Source organism: Aphelocoma coerulescens, chromosome 3, assembly GCF_041296385.1.
Source record: "Aphelocoma coerulescens isolate FSJ_1873_10779 chromosome 3, UR_Acoe_1.0, whole genome shotgun sequence".
In the NCBI taxonomy this organism is placed as follows: domain Eukaryota; kingdom Metazoa; phylum Chordata; class Aves; order Passeriformes; family Corvidae; genus Aphelocoma; species Aphelocoma coerulescens.
In genome coordinates, this window is record NC_091016.1 from 2,598,408 (window position 1) to 2,615,069 (window position 16,662).

The following is a 16,662-nucleotide window of genomic DNA, read 5'->3' on the forward strand; positions in this document are numbered from 1 at the left end:
CCAGGAGAAGCAGTGCTGGGGGATTCACTGCAGGCTGCTGGTTTTCAAAGGTATTATGGAGTTCTAAAAGCTCTGGGGGAGAAAAGGCACTGCCCAGCGCCCTTTAAGGCTTGGCCTTGATCTTGGAGCTCATTCCCGAACTTAACGATCCTGCCATCAGACTGCACGGTCTCCAGAGGTGCCTTCCAAACCCACCTGTTCTGTGAGTCCATTACTGGCATCACAAAACGCCAGATCGTTTGTGGCAGACGAGTGGTGCTGGGCAGGTTTCAGAGCTCCGGCGCTGCCGCGGCCGCGTGCTGGGTACGGAGCGCTGCCGGCCCCGCCCCGGGCCCGTCATCCGGCGGCGCCGGGGCTGTCCCGTTGCCCGGTGACGATGTCGGAGCGGCGGGCGCGGGGGCCGCTGCAGCGGGTGCAGCGCCGGAGCCGGGAGCTGCGGGCGCAGGTACCGGGACTGCACCGGAGCTGTACTGGGGCAGGTACCGGGCTTGTACCGGGGCTGTACCGGGACCGTACCGGGGATGTACCGGGGCCGGTACCGGTGTCTCGCCCCCCGCCCCCGGCCCCTGACCGCCCCCGTGCCCTGTTGCAGGTGGAGGCGCTGCGGGCGGAGAGCGCGGCTGCAGCCCCCGGGCAGCGGGAGGCCCTTTGGCTGAGGTGAGGGAGATCCCGACCCCATCCCGAACCCTATCCCACCCCATCCCTTGCTCCCACCGCCCGGGCCCTGCCCTCACCCTCCCCTCTCGTACCTCTATGCCTTTCGTACTGTTCGTTCCCTCTGTGCCTTTCCTCTCTTCTCCTAATTGTACAGCTCTCTCCCTGCCCCTTTCACTCCTGTTTTCCAGACTGGCTCTTTCCCAGCCCTCTGAGGCTGAGGAAAGTCTGGAGAAGGGAAGACTGAGAGGGGAATCTCAGCAATCTATAAAAATATCTCCAAGGCAGGTGCCATGGGGATGGTGCCAGGCTCTTTCTGGTGATGCCCAGCAACAGGATGAGGAGCAAGGGCCATAAACTAAAACACAAGATCCACCTCAAATGAGGGAGAATGGCAGAGAACTGGAACAGCTGCCCAGAGAGGGTGTGGAGTCTCTCTCTTTGGAGACATCCCAAACCCACCTGGATGTATTCCCTTGTCACCTGCTCTGGGTGATCCTGCCTGGGCAGTGGGGTTGGACTGGATGATCTCCAGAGGTCCCTTCCAACCCCAGCTATTTTGGAATTCTGACAAATGCTGCTGTTTGGGCTTGGAGCTCTCAACCTGCAGGGACACACAGCACCTAAAATGACACCTTTCAGTCATCAGGTGTGTTTGGGGTCAGAATTTTAAAGAGAATACCATCTGCCTGTCTTGCTTTCAATGCAGATGTACACAGCTGAAGAAATTGGTGGAGGAGAATACAAACGCTCTCTATGCTTTGAAAAAAGTAAGTATGGAGATTAATTTGTGGTTTTCTCCAAAATTCACCACAGAGAGCATTTAAAGAACACCAACCTTCCACTTTAAATGCCTCAGGACAAGAGCAATACCCAGCACTGCACAGTCCCTGCTTGTCATCTCTCCAATTTATACTTTTTATATCCATTTATATAATTTTAAAAACTCATTTTAATGCTTTATTTTGTCCAAGTCCTGCACTTAAAATCTTTGATAAAGTATTTTTCAACCCAATGCATTCTTTGGAGGCAGAGAATGCAATTTGAAACTTAACAAAGAATTTCACCTTGGCAGAGTGAAAGGCTAAGAAAATTGTCACTAAAGAGGGAGTGACAGCAGCCCAGGAAGGGGAAAGCTTGCAAGGCATGTCTGGAAAACTAAATTTATAGGGGAACTTTTGATTCTTTGAGCAATTTACTGGGGAACTTTGATTCTTTGGGGCATTTGTTGGGTTCTCTGTCAGGCTGACGAGCCCGCGCCGGTGGGGAATTACAGCCAGAGGAAGGAAGAGGAAGAAAAGCTGTTGCTAAAACTCTCCCAGCAGCTGCAGAAGCTCCTTCTTGTCTTGGATCAGGATAACGTGACAAAGAATTCTCCAGGGTGAGTAGCTTAAACACACAAATGCAACCTGTTTTTTTAAAGGATGGCTGGAATGGACCTTGAAAAATCATTATCTCACCCCCTTTATTAGCTGAAAAACAACAGAAGGATAAAAAAAGAAGTGCTCACGAGAGAAGTCATTTATGACTTGCTGAGATTTTCTAAGGGTGCTGGATAATGGCTGGAATATAAGGTTTGGAGGAGTTTCTTGAGGACAGAGAGTAAAACACAGGAGTGAAGATGCTGTGTCTGGATAAAGTCCTTGCAGAAGCTTGACAGCATTTCAAAAAGTTTGGTGGAAATGATAATAAAAGAAGTCTGATTTGTTTTGGGTAGGGATGAGGAACACCAGAAAGGTCCTCTTGCAGAAGATGGAAATGAAGAGGAGGAGAGTGAAGATGAAGAAAGTGAGGAGGAAGACACTGAAGAAGATGAGGAGAAGATGTTGGATGATCCAAATGTCAGAGAATGTGTTGCTGTTGGAAACTTCGATGCCCAGCAGGAAGGGGATCTCACATTTGTGGTGACTATCTCTCTGTAAAGGGTTTTTACTGCAGATCACTCTGAATTAAGCAGTAACCATAATGAAATCCTATGCTTTTGGGATTCAGCCAGTTTTGGGATTTGGGGAGAAATTGGAGTTAGGTCCTTTTTAATTTAAATATTTGGTTGTTTTTTGTCTCTGTCTCTCCCTCCAATGCCAAAGAAAGGTGAAATCCTGCTCATACACAACAAGAAGGAGGATGGCTGGTGGGTAGCTGAAAATTCCAAGGGGGAGAGAGGCCTCGTTCCCAGGACCTACCTTGCGGTTGGTGTGCTGCAACCTCTGTCCTAATCTCATCTCTGCTCTTTTATATAGATTAATGATCCTATATCTGCATAAAATGGGTCACAGTGCAGTGTGTTGTTTGGAAATAATGCCAGTTATTTGGAAATAATTCCATGGTTTTATCCATAGGGATGGAGATATCCATCAAAAGCAGCATTTTTGTGCCTTGTGAAGTCGTGGCAGAGAAGTTACTTGAATATAAAAGTCAGAATCTTTGTCACTAAAGGTCAACTCTGAAAACCCCACGCTGCTTGGATTAATTTGGGCTTTTAATAATTTATCTGAAATGGGAGTCCATGTAAACATGGGACAGTTTTCTGCATCACAGACAGAAAATCTTCTATTATAAACTTATTTAACTTATTCTAAACTTACACTAACATGGGCTGTGGTTGGAGAAGGCATTTTTAAGAATAGAGCTGGGAAGAAATCAAGCCCTTTGCCATTTTAAATCTGAATTCCAGGTTCCTAAGGCAGAGGAAGAAAGCCAGGAGGAGTCAGAAGAACACATAGAAGTGGTAGATGAAACAGCAGATGGAACTGAAATTAAAAAAAGGTAAATGGCGTGTCTCAGATATGGTTATGAAGCTGCTGCTATTTGAAAACAGACCAATATTTAGTGGTTAAACTTTTGTTCACGTGAGGATTTATTATAAATCCCTCTATTTTTCTTCCAGAACAGATTCCCACTGGAGTGCTGTCCGAGCCATCACAGAGGTAGGTGCCCCTCTTACAGAGGAGCTTTACCTGCCATAATCTTCATTGTTTTGTAGAGAAGTTGTGCCTTTTCCCAAACACTGTGTCTCATATCACAGACCCTTGTTCTTAATTAACATCTGTGTTTTGGGAGTCCTTGTTAGCAAGAAATGCCACAGAAACGCTTCAGAGGAGGTGACTGAGATCCCAAGTTTCTGGTTCTAAACAGAGCTGGAAATTAGGATGAAATTTGCTGTTAAATAGCAGGAAGAGTAGTATCCTTTTTTCTTTCTTTTTGCTAGAATGACACTGTGGAGGTACTGACCACCATAGGTGCAGTTCCTGCAGGATTCCGCCCATCCATGCTTTGCCAGCTCTTGGAGGAAGGTAAGGATTTCTCCTGGCAGGATTCTCTGGTGTCTGTGGTGGCTTTCTCACCCTGGTCACCAGCCTGGTGGACTAAAATCAGTATTGCTTAATTTTAATTGGGTATTTGGCTATATTTGACCCATCAAATAATGTATAAAAGAATTTTTTCCCTTAAATTTCAATTTATCAATATGAAATCCTGACAAATTTCCTCACGGTTTTAAAGATTTTCCTCTTTGGAAGATCCTTCCTGTTGACAGTGCAGGAAGTGTTAATTTGTTTTTATTTTATTTTAATCTTCCCTTTTTCCTAAAGGTCTTTTGGAGTCTCTTCACTAGATATATTAAGACATCTCATGTTTTGTTAGTCTTTCTATTTAAAGCTGTTTCATCTCCCTTTTTTAATTAAATCACTGTGCTTTTGGGATGAAATACTTCAGAACACTTACAAATAGTAAACAGTGCTCATGGGAGATAATACCATACTTTTGTTTAGTCAAATATTCAACTGGACCTGAATTTGGGGTGTTGTCCATTATAGGGCAATAAAGATAATTTTAAAAATGAAGAGTTTTTAAATTTCCTCTTGTTGTAGGTGAAGAGTTTCGAGCAAGTTATTATTTGCAGCCTGAGCTTACTCCATCCCAGCTGGCTTTCAAAGACTTGGTGTGGAACTCTGAGAGAAATACTGTGAGTATTGCTGCTAAGGGGCCTCTGATGCTTTTGGGTTTGGGAAGTGTCAGGATCTCTGGATGGAAATTGCTGGCAGGAATTCACATTGGTGGGTGAATATTGCTGGGAAACACATGGCAGATTTCCATGTCAATCCAGACTCCTTAGCCAGTAATGTTACCGCATCCTGCTCTCCAAAAATCAGCCTAAATTGTCATGTTATATTTCTTTTAAGAGTCACCAAAGTTTGTGGGTTGCTTCCCTGTCTGGGGTGAGGCAGTGGGTGACTTGTGTGAAGTTTTAAACTGATGGACACAAACTTAATTTGCCTTCTTTCCGTTTGGCTAACAAGTATGTCTTAATTTGCACCATTTCTGGAATATTTCTTCTGCTGGGACCTTCTGTCTGTCCCACTGAAACATCCTTAGGGCAGAGCTAAAGGCTGGTGAAGAAATCCTGCTGCTGCCACTGCACAGGGGCTGTGGTTGGGAGAATCACCTCAGTCCATAAACACAAAATGAGACCACGTGCAGAGGGCCCTTAGGTTTCATCCTCCTCCTGCTGTGTTTCAGATCCATCCTAGACCCACCAGAGTGTGCCTGATTGTCACTTTATGCAGCTGCAAGATGATCCCTCCCCCTGGAACCGGCGTGCGGGTCCTCAGCCGGCATGTCCGGCTCTGCCTCTTCGATGGCAGCCGGGTAAGGAACGTGCCTGCTTCCCAGAAAAGGACTGAGGAGGTTTGCAACTTCCAGGATCCTTCAGGTTCCGGTTCCTCTGGTATGCAGCTCCTCCAGCTGTCTCACTCAGAGAGACACACACAACCTGCCTCCCAAGCTGCTTAATTTATGCTCAGATGAGTCTGGTTTGAGCCCACTCACCCAGAAAAATAGAATTTAATGATAAAACAGGCCAGACTGCATTGATGGGCATTGGGCATGGCGAGGCAGGCACACTCAGCCTTGTTTCCCACCCTTGGTACTGCACAAAGCACTTGATCCCTCCCTTTTGCTGCCTTTGGTTTCTCCCCCTCTGCTTTCCTCCCGTGGTAAGTCAGGTGCAGCCCCAGAATGCCCCTGAGCAGTGTGAGGTGAGCCAGGGAGCTGCTCCTGACTCAGGGTGACAGTCACACCCAGCCCCTGGGGCTCAGGGCTGTACTGGGTGGCCCTGGGAGGGGCTGGGGTGGGAGCTCCATTGCTCTGAGTCCCTAATTTCGGGTCCCCCACCTGCCATTGTGTCTCCTGTCACCTTTGTGCTCCTGGAGATGAGTGTTTCCCGGGCTGATCTGTCTCCTGGGATGGGCCTGGGAGCAGCTGGGTCAGGGTCACACTCCTCCACATGCCCTTGATCCTCTGCTCCTTTGTGGGTGTGCAGAGCAGGTTTTTATAAAACCATAACTTTGATTATCCAGCAGTTTTCTTCCAGATGTCTTGGTTGTGTGCAGTGTTGGATCCATCTGGGATAACCCTGCATTTTCTGAAAGCAGCGGGGCTTTCCAGAAAAACTTGCTTTATCTTTTTTCCCCACCTCAGGTGCTGAGTAACATTCACACAGTGAGAGCTACGTGGCTGCCTAAAAATCCTCAAACATGGACCTTTTCTCCAAGGGTAGGTGTCACAGCCACTGGCTGTTTACAGCTTCTTCCTTCAGTATCACTAAAGTGTTCCTTGGTGGCACAGCTGTGCTCCATGGAAAGACAGTAAGGGGAGCAAGGTTTTCACTGGAATTGGTTCTCTCCTCATTTTTAGATGCAGTGGGATTGGGTCTGAGATCTTGTGTGAGTGAGGGATGTGGTTGATGGCCTTTAAAAATCAAGATTTTTTTTTTCTTAGGTACATTAACTTCTCCTTTTTTTTCCCCCTCCCTCTCTGTATCAGGTGATGGGCATCTTACCCAGCCTGCTTGATGGTGACTGTTTTGTCAGGTCCAACTCCCTGTCTTCAGACATTGGGATATTGTTTGAGCTTGGCATCACTTACAAGTGCAATGTGAGTTTGGGAAGGTGCAGTGGAAATCGCTCCAAGTGCAGGCTTATAAAGAGAACCAGCTGTCCCTAGGTAGAGAATAGGACTAGGGAACATCCCTCATTAGAGAACAGGATTAGAGAATAGGATTACCTGGAAAGACCTACAAGAAAGATGGTGAGAGACTTTTCACAAGGTCACGTAGTGACAGGAGAAGGGGGAATGACTTCCCACTGCCAGAGGGCAGGGATAGATGGGATATTGGTGAGGAATTCTTCCCTGTGAGGGTGGAGAGGCCCTGGCACAGGTTGCCCAGGGAAGCTGGGGCTGCCCCATCCCTGGAAGTGTCCAAAGCCAGGCTGGACGGGGCTTGGAGCAACCTGGGATAGTGGGAAGTGCCCCTGCCCATGGCAAGGGGTGGAACAAGATGATCCTTAAAATCCCTTCCAACACAGACCATTCTGTGTTTCTCTGATGGGAGAATATCCCTAATTAGAGAATAAAAGTCCCTCTGACTCATGGATATGAGTGTCCCTGTACAAACACTGAAATAAATTGTGCCAAAAATCCCATGTCATGGGATCACAATGGACCAGTTGTCTCTTCACTCCTGCAGTTTTCTGTGATTTATTTCAGACTAATGTCCTGTGCAGTTTGAAAACTAAAGTTTTAACTGCTTCAGCAGTATGGACAGTGGTTTCCAGCTCCAGTTTACACAGATAGAGCCTGTCCATCTGGGATATGCTGCTGGAAAGCACAACAGGTAGTAAAACAATAGATGGTAAAGCCAGAAAAACTACCCTCAGAGAAGGCAGATTGTGATTTTTAAACACACAAGGGTGAAAGAGGAAAAGGGGGATAACTACAATGATTTTGATGTGGTTATTGTCATTAATCGTGGTTCAGTCACTCATTCTGGGTCAGCTGCTCAAATAATTTACATTTCTCTTTTTTTTCTAGTCAACAGGTGAAAGAGGAGAGCTGAGCTGTGGCTGGACCTTTCTGAAGCTTTTCACTTCCAGTGGGATTCCTGTTCCTTCCAAGTGAGTTTGTTGTGTGTTCCTGCTGTCCCTGTACTTACACATAGATGTACATACATCTATTTCAGAGTAAAACTCATCTTTCATACTTACACACTGCTGGGGCATGGGGCATCCAGACCAGTCCTTTATGATTCTGGCTCTTCTTCATGTGCACTTTGCTGCATTATCCCTTTCCCATGTGAAGATTGGGAGACTGGTTTCCAAGACCTGGAATCAGGTAGGAGCTGTTGTGAATGAATCTCTCACTGCTCTTGGAGTGTGAATTATATTTTGCAGCTGATTTATTATTAGTGGGTCCAGTCATCTGAAAGAATAATAAATTGTACATTATTTTATTAAATGTAGGAAAACTTTCTGTTCACTGACAGGTATAATTCATTGTAGCTCAGACTTTCAAGACTTGGTTTCAACCAAATATTGGTGTATATATATGCACTGTGTATATGTATTCTGAATTTATCTGGGTTACAGGGGAAAAGAAATACCCACAGGACACCCATTCTAAAAAGTCTCTAAATCTCTTCTAAATCTCATTTTTTAAATATTGTTCTACCATTTCATTAAGTAAGTATGGTATTACAGATTAAATTTCATGCTTGCTTCAGCAGTGACTTACTCTTGACAGAACGGGGATTACATTATTCTTTAACAAATTTTAAATATGAAAGATTTTAAATGTTGAAGTGGTGATTCCTCAAAACCATTTTAATGAAGGAATTGCTAAATTCCATACAAGAAGAATATTTGGGCTGTGGGAAAGAAACAGTGTTATTAATGGCTTTTTAAATAATTAACCTCCCAGTATAATTAAATTCCAAGAATAGTTAAATTCCCAATATCATACAGGCTTCAAATTTATCTTTATTAACAGGATGTACGAGCTGGTCCTGAGTGGTGGAACTCCCTACGAGAGAGGTGTTGAGGTTGACCCATCAATATCAAGGAGAGGTGTGGTTTCTTTTCAAAATAATTTAAATAAAACAATGTAATTAATGCTGCATCTCCTTCACAATAGTCCCCAAAGCCTGGCTTGGGTTTGTGTGTTCTATTTTTGCATGTATTTCATTATTTATCTGCTTTTGCCTTGACTGTGGGGAGCTGGGTGGTGCCAGGCGAACTAAACTTGAAAGAGTTCTCAAGCCACTGAAATGTCCATTTTTGTAATGGGCATTTGATGAATGTTGTTTCAAACGGACTGTTTGAATCTGGGGTGTTTATTCCTGCAGCAGGCTCTGGGGTTTTTCAGCAGTTTATGAGCCTCAGGAAACAGCCTGTGCTTCTGGTGAAAGTGAAGTCACCAAGCGTGCACTCAAAAGACATCCTGAAGTGAGTCCTTGTGCTTCCCTAAAATGAAAAAGTATTCCAGATAGCCTAGAGAAATCTGCAGTGTTTGCAATAAACATCTCAACTGCTGTCCTTTATTTTCCCAATAGTTTTCTCCCTGAAACATTAGTTGGGAGCATGTGCTACATCCATCTCCTGGTGTTTTATCGGCAAATCCTTGGAGACGCCCTCCTGAAGGACAGGATGAGCATGCAAAGCACAGGTGAGCACCAGAGGAAGATCAGGTTCATCCAGGGAACGACTCTCTCCAGAGTTCCCTTTGGCAAGAGATGGTTTTGGCATTCAGGCTAAGTCATCCTCTTTATTTTTATTTTTTAATTATTATTTACTTACTGACAGTAGGGAGAGACACAAGTTGGAGAGTTCTGGTTTCAGAATTCAGTGTCTTGCCCTGATTTTGCAACTCTGTGTCTTATTCAACAGAACTAATGATGGGTTATAGCCTTCTCCATTTTAAAGCTGATTTGAAATATGGAAAAATTACATTTCTTAACTCTACTACATGTGAATTTATATAGGTGAGAACTGCCACATTTACCTGATTTGATCTTCATAATTTAGGACAGTAGATCAGGCTGACGATCTCTCCTGGAGTTAAACTGCATCCCTTTGGATTTAGACTTCATTTGAAGCGACTGAAAGGCTTTATCCCAGAAGTTGTTCTGGTAGCTGTGCAACTAAAGAAGGTTTCTGTTATTTCAAAATCCACCATCACTTTAGGGATAGACAACTGAAAATGTCTGTTCTACTTCCCAGAAGTCATCAGTCCTGGCTCACTTCCCTGAAATATTTTGGCATTAGTAAATGCTTTGTGTTTACTGAACTTCCCATCAGCTTCAAGGTGAAGAAACAAGTGCACATTCACTATTTGAAATCACAAGAGAAAGAAAATGCTTCAGCCAAAATCCTGCTCTCTGTCACTTGGAATATTATCCACAGTCTCATTAATTAAAATAATGACAGGAGCAGAGTGATTTCTCATGGAAGTGACCCAAAAAGCACCAGGACACCTGTGCAGTGGGATATGTGCCCCACTGGGTAAATTCACCGTGCACTTGGTCCCTGGTTCTCCTAAAATGCCACACCAGACACACCAGGCTGAGGTAGAACCCAAGTGTGTTTATCCATAACATCCAAACCAAGCAGCACAATTGCAGCTGTGTGTAGAAAAGGCAGGTGCAGAAATGAGGGAAAACACCTCTGGCAGGTAAATCAGGAAGGGCTCCTGCTTGCTGGCATTCCCAATAAACCAGCACTGGGGTTTGTGTGTCTCCTCTCCTAGTTTAACTGTCTCTCAGCCACTGAGAATTGGCTGCAGCCAGAGAACAGTTTTTAGGGAGTTCTCCTACCTTCCCTGCTCTGGAGAACTGTTACAGCTCATTTTCCCTTTGGGATAATCTGACGGGAGGGGTTGTGTTGACTACCTGGATGTGCCAATACTTTGAAAACCATCCTGATTCTTCCTTAGCCTTGAATGTGTTTGTGTTCTGTTTCAGACTTAATCTGTAATCCTGTTTTAGCAACTTTCCCTCAACTCCTGGATCAGCCAGACCTGATGGACGCACTTCGGGTATGTTACCTTGTCAGGATTTCCAGGCAAAATTTGATCTTTTCTTTGTCTTGTGAAATGATAAAGTTCTCCACAGCCTTGGTCTGATTTTACATTTCATTTTAGAGTGCCTGGGCAGACAAAGAAAGAACATTGAAGAGAATTGAGAAGGTAACAAACTACAGGTTTTTCTTTCCATAAATGCAGGGTAATTCCAGCTAGCTGCTCCCTGCCAATGCAAGTGCTGCTTAGCTCTTCCTCTCACTGTACATCTGTTTAGAAAATAGAGATATGTAAATGCAGTTCTTAACATTTCTCACCCAGATTTATAACAGTAAACCAGAAGCAGGAGGAAAATTAAATTAACTTGTAAATTTTTATTTCAATGTTGTTAGGGGGGAACCTGTTACAGGTACCCAGACTGTGGCTCCCTGTCATGATGTGCTCCCAATACTTGGCTGGTAAAAGCTTTCCGTGGATACAAAAGGGGCTGTGTGTGCCCACAAAATTATCTTCCCTACTCCAAACTCTGAGGTCCAGTCCTCCCACAATCTGCCTGGGAAAAGGCCCCCAGATTCCTCAGATCTCCCTACCCCAGAACAGTTGTAATCCCACATTTTGGCGTGTAGAACTGACCTGGTTGTCCCCAGGCTCACTCACACCTTGTCCTACCCACTGTCCCCTAGACAGAGAGCAGCTGCAGGGAACTGAATGAGAAAGCCATTGGCTCTCAGTGCTGGATTTCCTGGGAGCAGCAGTGGGATATTTCATTCCCTGTGCACGCTCCGGAATCGATGCACAAGGATGGCTCCCCGTTTATGCAAAACAAGCACCCGCTGAGTCAGAGCGTCTTTTTCAGGGCCATTCATTCAAAAGGAAAGCAGATTGCTCACGGAATTGGTAACTCCCCGGGATCCCAGAACCATCCAGTTGTACCTGACTGGCATGTGCCACTCCCACGGGAGGATTGTTGCCTGCTGAATGCTCACCCTTCCCGCGGTCCCGTGAGGCCAAACTGTGAAATGCTCCCTGCCAGGCACAGTGCTCCCGGGGCTGGGACACTCCGCACTTGGATCTTTTCCGTGTGTTGGATAATTTACCAGGCTGATCCTTAGTGTCTGGGTTTTCCAGCCTCATCTTTACAGGGGAGCACACCATGCACCACCACGAGTGGGACAACAGTGCCCAGGGGCAGCCTCGCCTCCTGCTCCAAGGAGTGGGATTGGAGCCACTCTCCACCTAAGACAACAGGGAAATGAGAGGAGTTTGGGCTTCCAGGGCAGGGAGGATGTGACACTGCTTTTAAGAAGAAATACAAATACCCCACGAGCAAAGGGCTCTTGGTGCCTGTGGTTTGTGGGAAGGCTGACAGAGTTCAGGGAGCAGGTTCGTTGAAATGCTGGAGGCTTATCCAAGATAACGGATGTGTGTTTAGGAAGGTCAAATCTCTTCCCATTGTTTTCCTGGGAACTGGGAGGGAGTTGTTCAGGGTTTTTCCCCTGTGTACTATACTTTGAAGAAGTGCTTGGCAACACCACATGTTTGCACTGAACTATTTTCAAACACTCTTCTCTGCAGAGAGATCAAGAATTCCTGAAGTCTGCATTTGTCCTGGTGTACCACGACTCCGTGTTCCCTCTGCTCCACACCACGTTCCTCCCCAGCTACAAATGGGCTGAGGAAGAGGTGGAATTGTCTCGCTGGAAGGTGATCCATGACTTCCTGAAAAGGAGCCGGGAGAACGATGGTGCGCTGGAGTACCTGCTGTCATCAGAAAACACCCACAGAGCCTTTGACATCTCAGAGCTGGCCTATGATTTCTTAGGAGAAGTGAGGGAAAACAATCCAGGAGAATGAGCAATCCAGGCTCTCTAAGGATGTGGTAACAATAAAATTAAATTCTTACCAAAGAGATTGTGTAGGATCTGAATTGTAATGGATATTTTAGCACAATTAAGATTTTGAGAGAGACTAAAATTATTTTATCAGTTTGTCTACTGGAAATTGTATTTAAAATTTTTAACTTTGCAGCATTAGACAAGGCTCTGGTTGCCTGTTAGTACCTGTTGCAGCCATGTCAGGTATCATATTTTGCCGAAGCTGAGGTAGCCCTCTTCTCTTGTGCAGCTTCCAATTAATTTCCAGTGTTATTTTTATCAGGGTGAGCAAAAGGCTCTTTGTCCCAGTCCCCTAGCAGACTGGGAGCAGGGAAGGGAAAGAGCAGCAATCTTTAAGAATGCTGCTGAGCAAGGGCAGCCACCTTAGGGGAAGAATCTTCTCTTGCCCAACCAGTGACCAGCAGGGTGCTCCGTTTTTAGACTGTTTGCCTGTTCTTCTCCCCCACTCAGGAGGAGGCTGGGTTACTCCCAGGAATGTGCCTGACCCAACACAGTAACAGCTGGTGGGAATCCTGGGAATGCTGCAGTTCCCCAGGATGATTTCCTCTGTGCTGACCCCTGAGCACTTTGTAACCACAGGCTCTGTGTGCTGCCCACTCCCAGAGGAAAGTGATTAATCCACTTTCTCTTTAGTGCTGGAGCATCTGGGTGCTTCCTGCAGGGCAATGGGGACACTGCCACCACGTCACATGTGGATTTAAGCCCAGGTCAGGCACAATTTTGTCTGGTGCTATTTAAAAGAAGATCTTTGAAAGCCTCTGCTGCATGGAGCCCAAAACCAGCTCCCACTGGAGTATCTGTAAACTGGAGCCTGCAGAAATACCACAGAACACTTGCCCAGCCTGGGAAGGGCTCAGACAAGAGACACGGATTTGATCTTTGCTCTGTGTTGCGCAAGAGCTTGGTATAGAAGCCAAGGTCCTGAGGCATCACCTGTCTTGGCTACCGGAGCTGGGATATCTCACTGGGACAGTGCCCTCTTCCTGCTGTAGCCCACTGCCCGAGTTAATGGGGTTGTTCTGTTCTCTCTGGGCCACCAGGCAGAAGTGCCACCCCCAGCCTTTCATCCCACCCCTTATCTGGGACTTCTAGGGCAAGGCAGAGTGTGCTGGATGAGACAGCAAGTGCTTCCCAAATCCAAAATGCATTTGCCAGGAGGCAGAAATTCCTGTAGCTCTCCTTCAAACCTTACTGGGCACTTGGGAGCACATTGCCAAACCCTCCTGGTGTGTTTGTAAAAATTGCCTGCTAGTTTCTGAAAGGTTGGATATGCCTGGAGGGTGTGGAGGGGTCTGACGTGACCAAGGAGCAGAAACCTGAACAGAAAGGGGAGGAGACAACAACACTGGAAGCAAAAATATTTCAGGCTTGGAAGCGTGCCAAGGACAATTGTTTGCAGGAAACATTTCTGTCCCGGCAAGGTGTAGGACGTTTTTTCCTCTCCCCCGTAGTTAATGACCTCGCCCTGGTGCGCGGTGGGGCCGGGGTCCTGCTCTGTCCCATCCCGGCTGGCAGTGGGATGCACAAAGCCGCCGCAGTCTGCGGCCGGGGCAGCGGCGCGATGCCAGCCCGGGCCGGTTCCTGTGCTTACGTCCCGCGGGCGTGTCCCTTAAATCCCGCACGGGAGCGGCGCGGGGCAGGCGAGCGCCAGCGGAGCTGAGAGGAGCGGTGTCAGCGGAGGAGAGATGGCCTCAGTGGGTCCCTCTGCAGCCTCCACGCAGCCCGCCCTGCCCTCGGGACCCGCCGTCTTCAAAACCATCCCCTACGCCTTCATCCTGCCGGAGATTGTGAGTATACCTGGCTCCGCTGCCTCACGGCACCCGCTCCTAGATAAAATCCCCCAAAACCATCCTGAAGGCACCACTAATGGGAAGTGACATCTTGTCTTTGAGCTTATGCTGAATGCACAAAGGCAGTATTTGTGATGGGGATTTTAGGAACAGCTTGAGGACAAGGTACACCAGCTCCATCACAGAGTCTTTGCGAGGGTCACCGGCTGCCGTGGGGTTGGGAGAGGCTGAAGAGCTGCTGGCTCGTCCAGGGCAGAAGCAGCTCTTGTTGTCACATAGAAATGGCTTGAAAGTCAAGGGAATTTTGCTCTCTGTATCAAATCATTCCAGGGGTTGAAGGCAATTGGGCGTCTTGTAATGTGTGACATTCCATGATTCTTTCAATTGCTTCTGGGTCCAGAGGGCATCCAGTGGGACTGGCTAAGATAGCAGCTGGTGTACTTTTCCACGGTGCACGGGGCTGGCAACCCACACACCCATGCTCCACAGGCACAATCCCTGCCCATGGCGGCAGGTTCAGCTCCCCGCTGCAGTTCCAGGGGTTTCACCCACCGCAGCTGGGATGGCACAGGACAGCACAGGCTCATCCCGATAACCCCGTGTGCTGTTTGTGCTCAGTAACTGCTTTGGGTGGATCCAGAGCGAGCGACTCACTCCAGGCTGAGAGGAGACTTCCTCGTGTGGTGATTCCAAGCCCTGGAGATTAACGAGCGGGCAGGGCTGGGTTGAGGCAGCCATTCACTTTTCCCAGATAAAAGCACATTTTCTGGCTTCTCCATCAAATCCCTCGGGGTGAGACACTTCCTTGTGTAGAAGGCAGCAGCAAACCCTTCCCTTTTCTGTGAACACTCATTTCCCATGAGTGTTCAGAGAAACCAGTGCCAGCTTGTTTGTTGTCGCGCCGGGATGCTCTTGGAAAGAGGCAGGGGTTCCGCTGGCTGCTGCGGCTGGCCCAGGAGGGAGATGAGAATTAGGGAGGAAAAGGTCTTTTCCTCATCTCACACTCATCGGAGGCGCCTGTTTGTCCCTGGCAGCTCTGTGGGACCTGGGTGTGGATCCTCGTCGCTGCTACCTCCGTCTCCTTGCCGCTGCTGCAGGGATGGGTGATGTATGTGTCCCTCACCTCCTGGCTCATCTCCCTGCTGCTCCTCTTAAGCTACATCCTCGGCTATCACAGGAACAGCGAGAACTGGAAAGTGCTGGTAAGGAGAGGAAGGAACATGGGCAGATGTTGGCAGCAGTGGTGTGGGAACGGGACCACACCATGGTGACCCACCAGCCCTTTCCTCCTTTTGCCTCGATTGGAAAGTCCAGGGGAGCTCTGCTGTGAAACCACTGCCTGGGAAGGTTCAGTCCCAGCCCTATCCAGGCACGTGTCCCACTCTGGGGCACTCACAGGTGCCTTATTTTGCAGGACAGTTTGTACCATGGTGCCACGGCCATTCTGTACATGAGCGCCGCAGTCCTGCAGGCCAACGCAACCATCAACTCTGAGTTTAGCATCAACGGGCCGCTCAACTACCAACTCAACAGCGCCGCATCGGTGAGTCCAGAGCACCCTGCCAGCTGCAGAACACACAGTTCCCCCTGGGAGAGGCAACAGCACGTGCTAAAGCCACAGCAGAGCCACCCCAAGCCCCACGGTGTCACACTGGGCAGAGCTTCAGCTCCTCACCTGTGTGGGTCGTGCAGCCAGCGTCGGCTTCTCAGGGTCCACCAGTTCACGGACAGCCTGGCGTGGCTGGATCCTGGGAAAAGCTGAGGTTTTGCCTCTCCTTTGAGGCTCAAAGAGAGCTCTAGGCTGGGAGGCTTCCCCAGGCTGAGAGCACTGGGAGGAGATGGGGTTTGATTCTGCCAGCTGACCCTTCCTCTTCTTCCTCTCGTGCAGTTCTTCGCCTTCCTCACGACCTTCCTGTACATCCTCCACGCCTTCAGCATCTACTACCAGTGATCCTGGCAGCACTGGATTCACCTTTGCATGACAAGGGCTTTCCCAGTGTGAGGGACCCTGCTGTCTTCCCAAGGTGTCCCTGCCCCAGCCCTGTCACCAGGCCTCAGGAACAGCAGGTCCTTTTGCACTTCATCACAGGAGGGATGTGTTGGCACACCGTTGGCGTGCCTGTGGGACATTTCCTGCCTTGCCTCGGGGCTACGCCAGGGGAGGGAGGGGCGCAGGCCCCAAGCCTCCAACTCTGACATTCTGCCAAATATTGACAACCAAGGGAAGGGGGAAAAAAAAAGATCTCTCTTCTTTCAGCAAACAATCTCCTTTCTAATGTTATTTGCCTTTCTCCAGTTCAGCTCCATCCCTCCCCAACACAAATTCTGAACAATGATACAAGACTGTGTTCCTTGACTTTCTGTTGGTTTCATTTGGTAAATGTGGTATTTGGAATAAAGTGTCAACTGACAGATTTTGACTACTCTGTAAGGTGTGTTCACTGAACAAGCTCATTTTACTCCCCAAGAGTTAG

General features: G+C 47.7%; 2 protein-coding genes and 2 long non-coding RNA genes across 6 annotated transcripts; 2 read left to right on the forward strand and 2 right to left on the reverse strand.

The window, feature by feature from the left end:
- The first annotated feature begins 270 nt into the window (after positions 1-270).
- On the forward strand, positions 271-13,558 carry NPHP1 (nephrocystin 1). Of its 3 annotated transcripts, none has more exons than XM_069008797.1 (21): positions 271-445; positions 593-657; positions 1,364-1,424; positions 1,899-2,035; positions 2,372-2,558; positions 2,742-2,843; positions 3,329-3,420; positions 3,542-3,581; positions 3,863-3,947; positions 4,524-4,618; positions 5,173-5,301; positions 6,133-6,207; positions 6,478-6,588; positions 7,525-7,607; positions 7,792-7,824; positions 8,479-8,555; positions 8,837-8,933; positions 9,041-9,153; positions 10,448-10,521; positions 10,627-10,671; positions 12,079-13,558. In XM_069008797.1, exons 1-21 carry the CDS (start codon positions 377-379, stop codon positions 12,355-12,357), a joined length of 2,049 nt encoding a protein of 682 aa, XP_068864898.1. In that variant the 5' UTR covers positions 271-376; the 3' UTR covers positions 12,358-13,558. The 3 variants fall into 3 exon arrangements, with proteins under 3 accessions (XP_068864898.1, XP_068864897.1, XP_068864899.1); XM_069008796.1 differs by having other exon boundaries at positions 273-445; positions 8,834-8,933; XM_069008798.1 differs by lacking the exon at positions 7,792-7,824 and having other exon boundaries at positions 276-445; positions 8,834-8,933.
- On the reverse strand, positions 3,614-7,782 carry LOC138107528 (uncharacterized). The gene is made up of 3 exons (XR_011149570.1): positions 7,698-7,782; positions 3,886-4,019; positions 3,614-3,791 (listed from the first exon to the last, which is right to left on the reverse strand). It is a non-coding gene; the product is annotated as an uncharacterized lncRNA (long non-coding RNA).
- On the reverse strand, positions 7,829-10,618 carry LOC138107529 (uncharacterized). The gene is made up of 3 exons (XR_011149571.1): positions 10,531-10,618; positions 9,490-9,628; positions 7,829-7,911 (listed from the first exon to the last, which is right to left on the reverse strand). It is a non-coding gene; the product is annotated as an uncharacterized lncRNA (long non-coding RNA).
- Positions 13,559-13,966: 408 nt separating the features above from the next.
- On the forward strand, positions 13,967-16,608 carry MALL (mal, T cell differentiation protein like). Its single transcript, XM_069008809.1, has 4 exons — positions 13,967-14,185; positions 15,223-15,390; positions 15,603-15,731; positions 16,077-16,608. Exons 1-4 carry the CDS (start codon positions 14,084-14,086, stop codon positions 16,137-16,139), a joined length of 462 nt encoding a protein of 153 aa, XP_068864910.1. The 5' UTR covers positions 13,967-14,083; the 3' UTR covers positions 16,140-16,608.
- Positions 16,609-16,662: the final 54 nt, after the last annotated feature.

Coding starts and splice junctions, on each gene's coding strand:
- NPHP1 (XM_069008796.1), top strand. CDS start 377: ATGTCGGAGCGGCGGGCGCGGGGGCCGCTGCAGCGGGTGCAGCGCCGG. Junction 658..1,363: donor CGGGAGGCCCTTTGGCTGAG/GTGAGGGAGATC, acceptor CTTTCAATGCAG/ATGTACACAGCTGAAGAAAT. Junction 2,844..3,328: donor TTCCCAGGACCTACCTTGCG/GTTGGTGTGCTG, acceptor TCTGAATTCCAG/GTTCCTAAGGCAGAGGAAGA.
- MALL (XM_069008809.1), top strand. CDS start 14,084: ATGGCCTCAGTGGGTCCCTCTGCAGCCTCCACGCAGCCCGCCCTGCCC. Junction 14,186..15,222: donor CCTTCATCCTGCCGGAGATT/GTGAGTATACCT, acceptor TGTCCCTGGCAG/CTCTGTGGGACCTGGGTGTG. Junction 15,391..15,602: donor GCGAGAACTGGAAAGTGCTG/GTAAGGAGAGGA, acceptor CTTATTTTGCAG/GACAGTTTGTACCATGGTGC.